The sequence below is a fragment of the Schistocerca cancellata genome, chromosome 1 (assembly GCF_023864275.1).
Source record: "Schistocerca cancellata isolate TAMUIC-IGC-003103 chromosome 1, iqSchCanc2.1, whole genome shotgun sequence".
Taxonomy (NCBI): domain Eukaryota; kingdom Metazoa; phylum Arthropoda; class Insecta; order Orthoptera; family Acrididae; genus Schistocerca; species Schistocerca cancellata.
The window spans coordinates 1,095,479,280-1,095,495,626 of NC_064626.1; the positions used below are offsets into that span (position 1 = coordinate 1,095,479,280).

The window sequence follows — 16,347 nt, forward strand, 5'->3', positions numbered from 1 at the left end:
AAGGACATCACACACATCCATGCCCGAGGCAGGATTCGAACCTGCGACCGTAGCGGTCGCGCGGTTCCAGACTGAAGCGCCTAGAACCGCTCGGCCACTCAGGCCGGCTCTCTGGTTCACTTTCACAGCTATTTGGACAGCAGCCGTTTAATTTCTGATGTGTTATATATAGGCTGTAGCTGTTCCCTACCTTCGAGATCTCCGTGAAGTTGTCTTATAACAGGACTATCTTAGCGCCTACTGCTTCCCTCGCGTAGACTACTGTCTGGACAGATTTCTTATGTTTTTCTTTAATCGAAATTTCACGTTGTTCACAAATTGCATTACCTTCTAAAATTTTTACGCTAGTTAAGGCCATATAAGCATAGACTTTTTCTGACAAAAAAGCGGTTCTGGTAGCTGGAGTCCCAGCTTTTTGTTAATTATGCCTTTGGCATTTTTGTGGTGATATTTCCTAAGACACTTTCATCCCCTAACACCTGTTCCTTTATCTAACTGAGAAGTGAAATATCAGTTTTCATATACTTTTCTTTAAAATCTCTTTGATATAACGAAATATTTACTTAAATAACGAAACATTTTCTTAAAAGTTTTCATCACTGTTCGAATTTCCAAAAACAGTGAAACATGTATTTTTTTATTTCTAACAGAGAAGTCAAATACAAATTTCATAGATTTACCTTTGAAAATGCTTTCACGATAAAATAATTTCATAAAACTTTTCATCCCCCTTTCCACCCTCTTAAGGGATGAATAGCCAATATTAATGAAATACGTATTTTTTAAATTTCCAACCAAAAGCTCAAATACCAATTTTCATAGATGTAGCTTTAGCAGTTCTTTACTAATGACTAATCTTCATAAAAACTTTCACCCTCTATTTTACCCTCTTAGTGGCTGAATTTCCAAAAAGGCTGAAATATGTATTATTTTATTTCTGACTAAGAAACCAAATACCAATTTTCGCAGTTTTAACATAAAAATAGTCCTAAAAGAGATATGTTTTTGAAACGCCTTTCATCCCCTATTTCACCCCCTTGGGAGTGCAACGTCTAACAATCCCTTCTTAAACAGTGTCTGCATAACCTCTCAAAATTTCAAGTTTCCATCCTGAGCAGTTTGGGCTTGGCGGATGATGAGTCAACAAGCAATGAGTGAGTAATTCAGTTCCTTTTTTTTTAATGTTATTCCATCCCCCGCCTCCACGGATGGGCTGTCAGCGGATACAATTTGCCACTCTTCAGCCAGAGTAAATATTTTAAAACGTGTCTTAAAGTTTGGCACGGTAGTTGACAAAATGAATGTTTGACATAATAAAGAGACAGATAATACCTGCATAATTTAAAATATGAAAAGTGGATCTGTTGATTGATTAAAATATTGACACAAATGAAATGGCAAAAGAATGTTTCATAAAAGATGTGTAAGATAAAAAAGTAAAAAAGCCTTGTGTTGACTGATTAGGACAGATACACAGACGAGTGAAGTGATGAGGGGGCAAGGGGTACCATGGGAACGTAGCAGTTGGGGTACTGAGTAAGTGTTAGTGTGGGCAGATGTTTGAAGGAACAATTTTGGAGAATTAAAAATGATGTTCCGGACTAAGAATGTGGATGGAGAGGAGTGGAGAGGAAAGGAGCCCTGACTGGAGGAGGTGGGGTGGAATCTGGTAGGACAGGTATATATCAGGGCGGATTTCGGGACTGGAGAAGGGGAAGCGATTTAAGTTTCGTTGTGAGAGGATGTGGAGAGAGTGGAAGTGTAACGTAGGAGGAATGTGGTGATAGAGGTGTGACAGAGTACCAGGAGCAGTGAGCATGGTAGAAGTTAGAGGGTGGATAGTTTCAGGTTTACTGGTAACGTCGAAATCAGTCAGTCGGGGCATTGCCTATATACAATGAGATGATAACGCAGGGTCGTTGTTGCCCATGGTTTTTTGATCCACCTCGATCAAAAGGCGTTAGACTTTTGTCCTGGTAAACTCATTCTCCAGGTCTTGTACCCAATGAAAGAATCTGGTCATTGGTTTCCGAGAGAGTTGTGTGCCGCTCGGTCCACAGCCAGTTGATGGCCTCTGTCATAGATCTGAAGCACCATCGAGTGATGTACTTGTATTTAACATCTAAGACTCATATGACGAGATGACATCAGGCCTAAAGCCGCCACTACTGTTGCCAGAGGTGGGAGCCCTGTGTACTAAATTTCGTACCCTGTAGATCCCGAAATTCAATCAAGTGTTCTTCATACTGTAGTGTATGTATACAATAATTAAAATTTGTTATCCTTATTGATATTGCAGTTTTAATGAACAGCTGGGTAACTATACATATTGTAAAAATGTGTGTCTGTGTGTGTGTGTGTGTGTGTGTGTGCGCGTGCGTGTGTGTGTGTGGTTTTACATATCACCTCCTAAGCCACTAGACCATTTTCAACCAAACTTGGTACAGTTATCCATCACTGTCAGGCAACAAGTACCTACCTATCTTAGTTCAAGAGGTTATGATGTAATAAACAAATAGATGCGTGAAAAAGTTGCCGCATCATGTATGTCGTTTAAATTTATTACTTCCGTGGTACTAACTCTATTCGCAATCAGTTTCGCAGCTAGAATCCCCATATGCCAGTAAATGCACATAGAAAATTATATCATAGTACTACGCATAGTTTAGGACATACGACTTCATAAGCACTGAGATGCGTGAATAACTGCCGCATTATGCCTGACGTTTAAGTTTAGCACTTCTTTGCTCATAAGTCTTTTCATAAACACACCTTGCAGACAGTAGCCACATTTGCCTCTAAATGTCCTTGAAAAATTATGTCATTGTATGACAATATATCAGCAGACATGGACACGTTCCTTACACCAAAACAAGAATAAAAATCTAGTAAACAAGATCTCTTAAGCGCATACCTTAAGAGCAATGAGCACTTGTTCAGTAGAAGAGATGTTTTTCACTCTGGTGAAGATGATGAAGTGCTCTTAGGCGTCCGCAGCTCGTGGTCGTGCGGTAGTGTTCTCGCTTCCCACGCCCGGGTTCCCGGGTTCGGTTCCCGGCGTGGTCAGGGATTTTCTCTGCTTCGTGATGACGGTGTTGTTTGATATCCTTAGGTTAGTTAGGTTTAATTAGTTCTAAGTTCTAGGGGACTGATGACCATAGATGTTAAGTCCCATAGTGCTCAGAGCCATTTGAACCATTTTTGCTCATAGGTCTTGAAGTATGTGTTTTGGAGCCGTTGTTTACTAAACATTTTTTATTTATTTCTCTATAGGGAATCTGTCCCCAAAGTTTGTCGATGTTTCTTTTGGGACACCCTGTATAAAAAATCAGATTTTATTTGCTGAGACCGATTGCATGTGCAGTTGCTAACAAGCGGAGAGATATATAGTGTAGAGTGGTAGGGGAGAGTAGTACACAGTGTAACGTGGTACACAGTGATATTTCATTTCAGATGTATCTAGTAACAATTTTTCTTCATTTGATACCACTATACATTGACCTCTATCGTGACATCTTCGACTGTAATGGTCGAACATTTGGCGAACTGTGTTCTGCCTTATGTGTTATTGTATCGTTTTGATAGCCAGAAATTACAATTAACATCTATTTATAAATTTAATATTTTCCATAATACACTCAGCTAAGAGAAAGTTGCTATTTTGTGATCAGTTGTACACTTTTATATACGCAATGTCTAGTTTTAGATACGGCAGATGTCTAGGTTATATATCTCAACTAACGTTTTAGTTGATGGTGTCTTTCAGTACACAGTGAAACACTTCTATACAGTACACAGTGAAACAGTATAGGCTAATGGATTTTGAGAAAATCAGACCCATACAATTTATAAGGTAGTAGAATGTGCTGATGAAAGTTTTCTTAAGGTATTGACACTAACAACAGTAACTTCTGGTTTTAGTAGATACAGACTTTGTCGAGTTAATGTCAACATCTTCGATGAGTCGGATGTTTTTGTATCTGCGGTTTCGGACCACTCCTTAAATTTTGATGGTTAGCCTAATCCAATAGCACTATTGGGTATTTTTAAAGGTATGACCCCTCAAACGCCTTTGGGAGGTGATATGCAAAATGTTGAGGCAGTCAGATGAAGTTTATACACTGATGACACTGGCACCAGGATATCATATATATCACCAAAGGAATTTCATGGTTTCCCAAAAGCTCCTCCTAGGAAAACAACTCGACACTCAAAAGGGAGAAGCGTCGTACAGACTGCAACACGTGAGAAGGCAGCTATCGAGGGGGAAAAACTTAAGGAAAAGGGTAAATTTAGAAGAAATAGATCAGAGAAGAGAGCCGACAAGCAGAAAATTAAGCAATGTGAAAGTAAAAGGGCTACACGCGAAAGTGATGAGCAAAGTGATAAAGATGAGGTATCGTTCCATGAATTAGTCACTAGATCGCTTGACCGTTTTACTTTGGATCCGGATGTTGTGACTGTCGACTACAGTTTGGTAAAATTCTCAAACGATCGACTTTTTGTACCTACTAGTGTTGACACCAGTAGGTGCTGATGATGAATATGAAGTCTCATATCTTCAAAAAAAGTGAAGAAAGTAGCAGGTTTTGTATTCCCAGAAGTATAAGATATATTTTTGTGTATGACAAAACGACACTGAAATGACTTTGCCATCAGCTTTGCCCGTGGCTACCAAGAGACTATAAAATTATATTCTCTATCCATTCACCTTTGGTCGACGTGATGCTCACTGAGAAAACTTTATTGTATTTTAATGTTTGTAATTGTATTTAAAATATACAAGGTGAACATTTTAACTGAAGATATTTGGATATCGCGAAAGTACACGGCGGAACAAAAAAAATTATCATTTCAATCCAACGATACCATACACGACCCAACACCCCACTCCGTGTGTGGGTGGTGGGGGGCAACTTTGAAATCTTCAATTAGAACCCCCGTTTTTGTTGCAGAGTACGACTCTAAGGCAAAATCTACATACGATTTGCCTGAAGCGTTGTCTTCGTTGTGCCACAGATGGCGCTGGAATCGGAGGAATAGAAGTGCGTACACAATAGTAATTTACGACGTGCTACTCTATGGCCCTTGAATATCCAGTGGCACGTGGAACCTCATGTCCATGGTGCAAGGGTAGGACAGTCCAGCATTTCATAGCTTCTAAACCCCATTCGCTGTGTTGTATTCCTCCGATATGTCGAACAGACGACTACTCGATGAACCGTAGTGGCCGTGTAGCGATCTACGACGTACCGTAACAGGCAGTGCACACTGCACTGTGACCTGGGCTCACGTATCGCGCATACGTAGAACAGACAGCACCTCTAAACATTACAATACTTGAGCAGTGTTTATTGTCTGCACACCTACCAATGGACATGCAAATGGACGATGAATATTGCAACCAAAGAAGAAAAAAATTGAAAAGATACGGAGAATGTAGGAGAAATGTTGAGGTTGCTGTTGCCTTGTACGCCGAGCGTTTTCCAGAGAAAGCTCGCTCTCGTTCGTTTTTTTACGAGGTTCTGAACGCCTTTGTGTCTGATGATAGCATACAGATCATCAAAAGGAAACGAAGCAAAGGTGTTGCATGAGAAGCTAATGAAATAGCTGTAGTAGCGGCGGAGCACCGCAACCCATGGATAAGCGTCCAGCAATTACACCGCGATTCCGGTATGTCCGTCATAATACTGCGTCGTCGAAAGTATGATCCATACCACATGTCACTGCATGAAGAACTTCATGGCACCGATTTCCATAACCGGGAAGTGTTTTGTGAATGGGCATGTCAAAAAATGCAGTTGATTCCCACGTTCCTTGCGAGGTCCTATTTTCCGATAAGTCTACATTCACAAGACATGGTATCGTTAACCGCAATAATATGCATTACTGGAGCGTAGACAATCCCCACTGGTTACGACAAGTTGACCATCAAAGTCCTTGGTCGGTTAACGTATGGTGTTTCATTATGGGGAACAAAATTAGTGGTCCATATTTTATCGACGGCACGTGGAATGCACGCAAATATCGAATGTGTTTGGAATACAAACTACAGGTACTACTGCAGGATGTTGCCCTCGACGTTCGACAACGTAGTAGTTTCAGCATGACGGTTGCCCAGCGCATTACGCAAATGAAGCACGGTATATCGGCCGAGGTGGCCCTATTAATTGGTCCGCTAGGTCGCCAGATTTGACGTCGCCAGATTTCTTTCTGTAGGGATATTTAAAAGATAAGATTTACCATCAACTGTCAACAGGCCGTGAGGGCATGGTCGATCGCATCAGAGACGCCTCTGCTGACATTCCCGCAGATGTGCTTCTGTCCTTTGCACGGTCATTTGAAAAGTAGATCACTAAGTGTACTGCAGTTGGTGGTACTACGTTTGAACTCTTATCTAACTGGAAAAGTAGAGTAGCGTTTGCCTCGAGCCACGGCCACAGTAGCTCGTCGAGCAGACCCCTGTTCGATATGTCGGAGGAATACAACGTTGTGAATGGCGTTTACAATTAGAATTTATGAGATACTGACCTGTCCTACCCTCGCAGCATGGTTGTGATGGTTAATCCACCCTAATCAGCCAATTTATGTTGAGCGGGAGGGCCGGGTCACATAAGCAACATTCACAGTTTATAACAACAACACTTTTATTAACTTTTCTTTGGCCAAATAAAATTTTATCTTTAAAATTCAAAATCCTTACAAGCACGGGCAATCGCCCTATTCAAACAACAACATTAATCTTTAACCAAGCATTAAGTGAATTGCAAGTTAATTAAATTCTGTACACAGTAAAGCTCCCAAAAGGAGACTACAATAATGAGATAAAGTTTAACCAATAATGGATATCACAAAAAATTTTTAACACGAAAGAAAATACCAACAGATACACCCCTTCGTGACACATTTTCAAAACAGGTGACGTCACATAGGCACGGGCAAATTCGAGTAGCAGAAGGGGGGGGGGGGCGACACTGGGACACTGGACTCAGACCAGAGGCGGCTAGACCCAGAACCCACAGCAAGCGGGCGAGCTGGACAGGGTGCCGCACACAGTACACTATAACACACTGGAAGAAAAGGTCTTAGAGCCCGTGCTACTATACAATTTCAGAGAAAAGGGGGGGGGAGAAAACAGAAAACATTAATTCCTCAAACGTAAAATAACTAAGATGTATAAAATAACAGCCTATTTCACGAACATTGAAACAAAATAGTCAAGGGTGAATCAATAACTAATGCCCTTGACGTAACCTTAAAGGACGAGGGTGAATAGCATAATATCAAGTCAGCTTAGAAATTTAAACGACACTAGTAGGTCAACATAAGCTCACTGAAACTGGGGAGCTCATTTAAATTACCCCTTCACAGGATACTGATAAACTTAAACACTCAAGTAAGGCTACCATTTCACAGTTTACGAGTGAACAAGTAATGCAGTTAGATAACACAGAACGTACAGATTCAATGTTAAGCCTGTGATTTGAACGAACTATAACAACGTCCACACGGCTCACTGTACCAGGAAAAGTATTACACTTTCACCATACTGGCTTACGCCGTCCGTCACTCCGAACAGCAATACTACCAATTAATACACCTCGCCTACTCGGACTGTATCACATCACAAAATCCAGATAAACCTTTAACCAAGCACAATAACATTTGTTTTCTTATACAGCACTAAATAGAGGGGACCTTTTGGTTGGCAAGACAACAGTTTCCAGTCATGGTGCTGATACTTGGGAAGCAAGGATCAGTATAATATGCGCACCAAAAACATGACAAGCAATTCTCACCAAATCTTTTATAAAATCCTTTACAGATCCAAATCAGAGCCGCACGACTCGATTCGGGTAATGTGGCCGAGTCCAGTACCCACACTACAAGTCAGGTTCGATCTTGCAAACGTGTCAAACACACCACAGTCTCTGCGTCGTGCCCCGGCCTGCTCAACCACGCTCCCCTCCGATTCTCACGCGCCGCGCGGCTCTCCGGCTGTTCCCTTTCTAGCGCCACACGCCCGTCGCGGCCAAAAGCCACGTCAAACGGCCGAGCCCAAAGATCACACCATGCCGACCCAATCGATCAATCGATACGAGCCGGCATGGCTCAATGTTGGTGGGGTCGCACGCGCCATTCGATATTAAGGGGCCACTGAGTAGCGTGTCGCAAATTACAATTGTGTAGCCGTAGCCGTTTCTATTGCTCCGATTCCAGCGCCATCTGTGGCGGAACAAAGAAAATGCTTCAGGCAAAACGTATGTAGATTTTGCTGTAGAATCGCAATCTGTAATAAGAAACGGTGGTTCCTACTGAAGATTTCAAGTTGACCTTCCCCCTCCCCCCACCCACGCACAGGGTGGGGTGGGGTTCGAGTGTGGTATCATTGGATGTCTCACTCCGAGGCAAAAAAATTGAATTGAAACTATTTTTGATCCGATGTGTAGTTTTCGAGATGTTTCAGTGTCTTCAGTTCAAATGAACACCCCATATATTTTCGTTTTATGTGTGATCTACGCTATTCAGTTATTAACAATGAAAAAAGTCATAACTGTTTCACCATGTATTGCACATGGTACACAGTCAACAATTTGCAGAGTCTTTTTTAGAATCGTAAATTCAATTATTTATTAGATGTCAAATTATTTTTTTATTCAAAAATGTTGGCAATGAATTGTTTCATTAAATAAATAAATAAATTTTTTTATTCTGTAAAAAATACACTACTGGCCTTTAAAATTGCTACACCACGAAGATGACGTGCTACACACGCAAAATTTAACCGACAGGAAGAAGATGCTGTGATATGCAAATGATTAGCGTTTCAGAGCATTCACACAAGGTTGGCGCCGGTGGCGACACCCACAACGTGCTGACATGAGGAAAGTTTCCAACCGATTTCTTCATACACAAACAGCAGTTATCCAGCGTTGCCTGGTGAAACGTTGTTGTGATGCCTCGTGCAAGGAGAAGAAATGCGTACCATCACGTTTCCGAATTTGATAAAGGTCGGATTGCAGCCTATCGCGATTGCGGTTTATCGTATCGCGACATTGCTGCTCGCGTTGGTTGAGATTCAATGACTGTTAGCAGAATATGGAATCGGTGGGTTCAGGAGGGTAATACGGAACGCCGTGATGGGTCCTTCGGCCTCGTATCACTAGCAGTCGAGATGACAGACATCTTATCCGCATGGCTGTAACGGATCGTGCAGCCACGTCTCGAACCCTGAGTCAACAGATGGGGACATGTGCAAGACAATAACCATCTGCACGAACAGTTCGACGACGTTTGCAGCAGCACGGACTATCAGCTAGGAGACCATGGATGCGGTTACCCTTGACACTGCATCACAGACAGGAGCGCCTGCGACGGTGTACTCAAGGACGAACCTGGGAGCACGAATGGCAAAACGTCATTTTTTCGGATGAATCCAGGTTCTGTTTACAGCATCATGATGGTCGCATCCGTGTTTGGCGACATCGCGGTGAACGCACATTGGAAGCGTGTATTCGTCATCGCCATACTGGCGTATCACCCGACATGATGGTATGGGGTGCCATTGGTTACACGTCTCGGTCACCTCCATTGACGGCACTTTGAACAGCGGGCGTTTCATTTCAGATGTGTTACGACCCGTGGCTCTACCCTTCATTCGATCCCTGCGAAACCCTATATTTCAGCTGGATAATGCACGACCGCATGTTTCAGGTCCTGTACGTGCCTTTCTGGTTACAGAAAATGTTCGACTGCTGCCCTGGCCAGCACATTCTCCAGATCTCTCACCAATTGAAAACGTCTGGTCAATGGTGGCCGAGCAACTGGCTCGTCACAATACGCCAGTCACTGCTCTTGATGAACTGTGGTATCGTGTTGAAGCTGCATGGGCAGCTGTACGTGTACACGCCATCCAAGCTCTGTTTGACTCAATGCCCAGGCGTATCAAGGCCGTTATTACGGCCAGAGGTGGTTGTTCTGGGTACTGATTTCTCAGGATCTATGCACCCAAATTGCGTGAAAATGTAATCACATGTCAGTTCTAGTATAATATATTTGTCTAATGAATACCCGTTTACCATCTGCATTTCTTCTTGGTGTAGCAGTTTTAATGGCCAGTAGTGTAATTTCTGCAAAATTATCAAAAATGTAATATTTGTTCCACTGTGTACTACTCTTTGTTCCAGAGAATGGGCGTGAAGTCTGTGACGGTGCTGCAGCGGGCAGCGCGGGCCTTGGGGCGCATCGTGGGCGCGACGGCTGCGCTGCTGGTGGGGGGGCGTGGCCCCGACTCCCTGCAGGGGCAAGTCGCGCTGGTCAGCACCGCACTGTCTGTACACGTCAACGACTAAAGCCAGCGTACGAGGGTGCTCTGATAAGTCTGGTAACCTTCCGGCAAAGAATAGTACAGTATTGTCGCGCCTTCGTGCTTGATAAGCTTGATTATCTATGAATCGTACAAGGAATTTCAACAATGTACACAGTACAATTAATTATTGACAGCCATCTGAATTGATCAGTGTGTCAAATGCGACTGAAAAATGTAGAAAACGAAGTTTCGTGCTGTTACTAAACATTTTCATTTGAAGGGTTGTACTGACGCACAAATCAAAAGTGGATGACGTTTACGAGGACTCTGTACCATCACTGAAGACCATTTACTTTTGGGTTAATGAATTTAATCGTGGTCAGATAACCACCGATGACGAAGCGCGCTCTGGCCGTCCAATTGTAGTCTCCACTAAGGAAACCACTGACAACATCCATGACATTGTAATACAAGAAAAAAATGGTTCAAATGGCTCTGAGCACTATGGGACACAACTTCTGAGGTCATTAGTCGCCTAGAACTTAGAACTAGTTAAACCTAACTAACCTAAGGACATCAGAAACATCCATGCCCTAGGCAGGATTCGAACCTGCGACCGTAGCGGTCTTGCGGTTCCAGACTGCAGCGCCTTTAACCGCACGGCCACTTCGGCCGGCTGTAATACAAGAACGCCGAATAATAATTCGTGAGATTGCTGAGACTGTAGGCATCTCAACTGAGCGAGTGTATAATATCCTGCACGGAGAGTTGGCTGTGCAGAAGCTGTGTGCTAGATGGGTGCTGTCGTTGTTTACAGTCGACCAAAAGAACATCTGGCAAAACATTTCGGCACAATGTCTGGCGATGTTTAATCGCAGTCCGCAACACTTTTTACGCCAATTTGTGATTGTTGATGAAACCTGTATCCACCATTACACACATGGAATCAAAACTGCAGTTAAAGTAATGACAAAAGACCATTATTTTGGCTGGTAAGGTGATGGCCACTGTTTCTTTGTGATCCCTAAGAAATAATCCTCATAGATTGCTTGGACAATGGCAGAATCATAACTCGACCGTATTGTGCTTCAATGTTGGGTCGTTTGAAACTTGCGTTGGCTGAAAAAAGACGAAGATTGGCACTCAAAAAAATGCTCTTTCACCAGGCGCCATTCCATATATCTGCTACAACAAAGCCGAAATTGCGTGAATTGGGCTTTGCGTTGGTAACTCATTCACCCTATTCACCAGACTTAGCCCCAGGTGGCTTCTTCCTGTTCCCTAACCTGCCACTTCGGCTTCCTAAGAAGAAATTTTCTTTAAATGAGGAAGTGGTAGTTGCAGTCAACGACTATTTTACAGTGTTTGACAAACTCTGTTTTTGCGATGGGATGACAAAGCTTGAGGATCGCTGGACGAAGTGCATATCCCTCAAAAGAGTCAATGCCGAGAAGTAAAGCGAGTTGTTTTCGAAACAAATATTTTTTCTTTCTTTTTTTACCAGACTTATCAGACCACCCACGTAGTTCTGTGTTATGATAACACACTGGAGCAAGTGTAAAAGTCCAAGTACCTTCGCTGCGAAATAGCTTATATATAGAGGATAACTGTACAAAGAAAAGCAATTTTTACCTTGTATGGAGCGGAATGTTGGGTAATGGTAATAAAAGATCTTAAGCAATTGAAAGCATCAGAAATGAAATTCCTCAGACCAGCAAAAAGGTTGTAACGAGGAGGATAAAATCATCAACAACTGCATGGGGCACTATAAAGTTTTTAGTATCAGCCTAAAAAACTGTTATGTGATCAATTTTTGTTTGAGTTCATGCGTTAATCAAGGCTAGAGAAGATGTAGGTCTAAGGAAAAGTGAAGACAAAACTAAATACCTGGTTACTACTAGTATGCCAACAGATGTAGATCAGGAAATGTTAAGAGTTCGAGACATGCTGTTGGAAAAAGTGAACACATGTAAGTATCTAGGCGTGGACATCACCTCGAGAAATGAGATTGAATCCGAACTGAAGAAGAGATTACGGGCTTGAAATGCGTGCTACTTCTCACTGAATAGATTACTTTCATCTCGGATATTGTCTAGAAATTTAAATATTAGAATATACAAAACTATTATTTTACCAGTTATGCTGTATGGGAGTGAGACTTGGTCTCTCATTGTGCAAAATGAAAAGCCGTTTCGAGTGTTTGAAAAAATTTTGATGAAAATTTTCGGAGCAAAAAGGGATGACATTAGCGGAGAGGGCGAAAACTGCGTAACGAAGAGGTTCACGAACTCTATTCAAGCCCTGACATAGTATTATTAAATCGCGTAGGCTGCGATGGGCGGGTCACGTAGCTCGAACGAATGAAGACAGGGCAGCGCGCAGAGTACTGGTATGGCACTTAGAGGGAAAACGTCCTGTGGGGAGACCGAGGCGTAGATGGGAGGATAATGTGAAGGCTGATTTGAGGAGCCTAGGTATTGAAGGTGAATGGAAGGAAATAGCCCAAGACAGGGACACATGGCGAAAATACGTTGCTGCGGTAATGGACTCTCGAGTCCGGTATGACCAGTGAGTGAGTGAGTGAGTGAGTTCAGTACTAGTACACTTTGAAATCCTATCGCCACAGAACCGTAGCGTACTGTCAAAGCAGAAAAATAAAATATGAAATAAATTTAACCCCCTAATAAAATGTGGATGGGTTGCACTGTTTTGATTTGACTGTTCTAGCAGCATACTACGTTATTTTACTGTGGCGAGGGGATTTCAGTGGGTGCCAGGACCACGTACATGTACAGCGCCTTTACCTGCTAACAAAAAAAAAACAAATCAATGAAGTTTCGGGATTGCAGTCGGATTACGTCGACTTCTTGTCACGATATTTCGGCTGACAACCATTCAGCCATCCTCAGGTGAGTGTTTTACACTGGAGATTGCTAGTTCACATTGCTAATTTTACACCAAATTTCGGCGCGAAGACGCATGCCTGAAGGCAGACGCTACATGTTCGACCTCTGACGAATTCCGCCCCCTCTGCGAATATTGCTCCATCTGTGGCGCGCAGGCGCGTGCGTAATGGTGATACTACATGAGTGCTCTCTGTCGGAATGCGCGGACACAGACTTGAAGTGCAGATGTCAAAATTAATAAAATTAATTGTCGCTAGACTTGTCTTTAGTTATAAAGTATTTTCTTTCGGGAGAAATTAATGAAGTCACCGGTTCCATGGCGTTATCCAGTTGAAATCCGCAATCACGATTAATATCATCTTCCACCAAACGTATTTCCACCGATTCCTTAATAACTGAATCCCAGAAGGATCTCGTCAAGGTCAAGATTTCCATGCCAGAATAATCCTTAGATTGTCCTGTGGAAATACAATGCTGAGCTGTGGCTGACTTACTAAGCTGCGGAAGGTGAGTGTGGGGATCATCTTCGACGCATATTTCACGTAATGCGCGCGTTGGCTCTCCAATGTAGCCTTTGCCGCGCCGTTAAGATACTCTGTAGATTCCTGACCTCCATAGTCCGAGATCGTTCTTTGCCGAACCGAGAAGAGCGCATGTCTTTGCAGGTGCTCGGAAGAAGACTTTGAAGTATGGACTTACTAGCCTATACTTCAAATTCAAGAAGAAGAAGAAGAATCAACAATAACACAATTTTACATGACCACAAATCATATTTGCTTCAGCCAACTGGTGGTGCTACAAAAGCGTTTACTCATGACATCAAAAGACACTTTCTATGAATGTATTCCTGAGATGAAACGTTGAGTTCCATTGTCTGTTAGGCAGCTCCTACGTCAGAGTTGCAAGTCAACTAAAATCTACTAATTTATAGCTGGAAACATGATAGATAAATGGATATACTGTTAAAAGGAGGGACGCGTGTGATGCGGCGAAATGATGATCATTTCTGGTCACTTGTCGAAGAGCGTTGTTGGAAAACAACTGGTGAAGCAGTCGCTGGTGAGAGTACTGTCAGTGCATAGCATGTGGTGATGCCTGACGAATACTGTCTGCTTCAACAAACGCCAATCCAGACCCCCCCCCCCCCCCCTCCCACGCCTGTGGTCGTTAAGTGTGTTTCACTCTGGGGAAACTGCAGCTATAGTCTACTTGAAATCTACGTCACCGAAAAAGGTTTAGTGCCAATCGAACTGCCAGTGTATGGACTTTAAGAGAGACTCAAATGTATTCCGCATGCAGCGGAACGTGCCTTAAATCAGCAGCACTCCAGCAGATCAAACAATAATAGCGAACAGTGGTAGAAGATCGTCGCACTCATCAAGTTCACATAAGGTATATGGGCATTTCACAAGCATAATATAGCTGCCCTTGAAGCACGAGCACTCTGCAGAGTACATGCTCATTTGGTCCTTGTTCTGCTGAGCATATGCTTATTTGGCCCTTGACTACAATAATGGGTGTGGTTTGTTATGAGGATTAGCATAATGTGTTTATCACAGCTGTGGTGGATTATGACCATCACAGAAATCCTCATATTATGTTCTATTAGTGACTACGTAGTATCGTTAAGTATTCTGGGCTGACGGTTTATAACAGCTGATGACGACATGTGTGATGTGAACTGATAATAATTTTTTTGTTCACTCAGCATCTACGTCGCTACGTCGTCAATTAAACACTTACAATTTGCGGATCACCACTTGCATAAGTCATAACGACTATTTCACTGTTTTCATCCTGTTGTAAATCGCGTTATGGTTATAAAGTGCAGAAGATAGCTTTATGTTGACTCCTCAAATGTACTCTGAGCACTTCCCGATTCAGAGGCATGTTACCATAAATTCATAAGGATTTTCGTTCTAAATATTGTTTCCTGGTGTTACTTGTAGTGATATAAATAAAAAAATGAGGTGTTTGAAGCGAGAAACCTTATACATCTTTTACTACGGCATCATGTGCGATGTTTCCGCAGCAGAAAATAAATACCCTGACAGAAAAAAATTGAAACATCACCCACGAGTAATGCGACATAAATGAAATTTCGCGTCAGTTGCATAAGAGTGACGTTACTAGCGCCAATATGAGGCTGCAAATCAGGTTTGCTTTAGAGACACACTGTAACGATCGTGAGTGTTAGTTACCTTTGAGATTAGACGTGGTGAGCTGATTGACAGTCGAGAATGCCTCTAGGCGACAAAGACGTCGTTATCAACAGCTCACAGAGTTTGAACTAGGTCATATAATAGGGCTACGAGAAGCTGGATGTTCCTTCTGCGATAGTGCAGAAAAACTTGGCAGGAACGTAGCTACTGTACACTGTAGCCGGAAACGGAGGTCACGAGAATGTACGGTGGCAAGAAGACCGGCCTCCGACGGCCACGTGTCACTACCGTGTCCGGCGTATGGCTCTGGCGCATCGTACCGCATCAGTAGCAGCAATATGAGCATCATCTGGCACCACAGTGGCTCAACGAACTGTTACATGTAGATAATTTCAAGGACAGCTATAATACACTCCTGGAAATTGAAATAAGAACACCGTGAATTCATTGTCCCAGGAAGGGGAAACTTTATTGACACATTCCTGGGGTCAGATACATCACATGATCACACTGACAGAACCACAGGCACATAGACACAGGCAACAGAGTATGCACAATGTCGGCACTAGTACAGTGTATATCCACCTTTCGCAGCAATGCAGGCTGCTATTCGCCCATGGAGACGATCGTAGAGATGCTGGATGTAGTCCTGTGGAACGGCTTGCCATGCCATTTCCACCTGGCGCCTCAGTTGGACCAGCGTTCGTGCTGGACGTGCAGACCGCGTGAGACGACGCTTCATCCAGTCCCAAACATGCTCAATGGGGGACAGATCCGGAGATCTTGCTGGCCAGGGTAGTTGACTTACACCTTCTAGAGCACGTTGGGTGGCACGGGATACATGCGGACGTGCATTGTCCTGTTGGAACAGCAAGTTCCCTTGCCGGTCTAGGAATGGTAGAACGATGGGTTCGATGACGGTTTGGATGTACCGTGCACTATTCAGTGTCCCCTGACGATCACCAGTGGT

The 16,347-nt window shown here is 43.0% G+C and overlaps 1 protein-coding gene across 1 annotated transcript in view; it reads left to right on the forward strand.

Annotated features, from left to right (window-relative positions):
- LOC126130117 (uncharacterized) overlaps positions 1 to 16,347 on the forward strand; it is a 377,494-nt gene that overhangs the window by 151,186 nt on the left and 209,961 nt on the right. Inside the window, exon 3 of the mRNA XM_049915163.1 lies at positions 10,188 to 10,316. Within this exon, the coding sequence (XP_049771120.1) occupies positions 10,188 to 10,316 (129 nt within the window). The remainder of the gene's footprint in view (positions 1 to 10,187; positions 10,317 to 16,347) is intronic.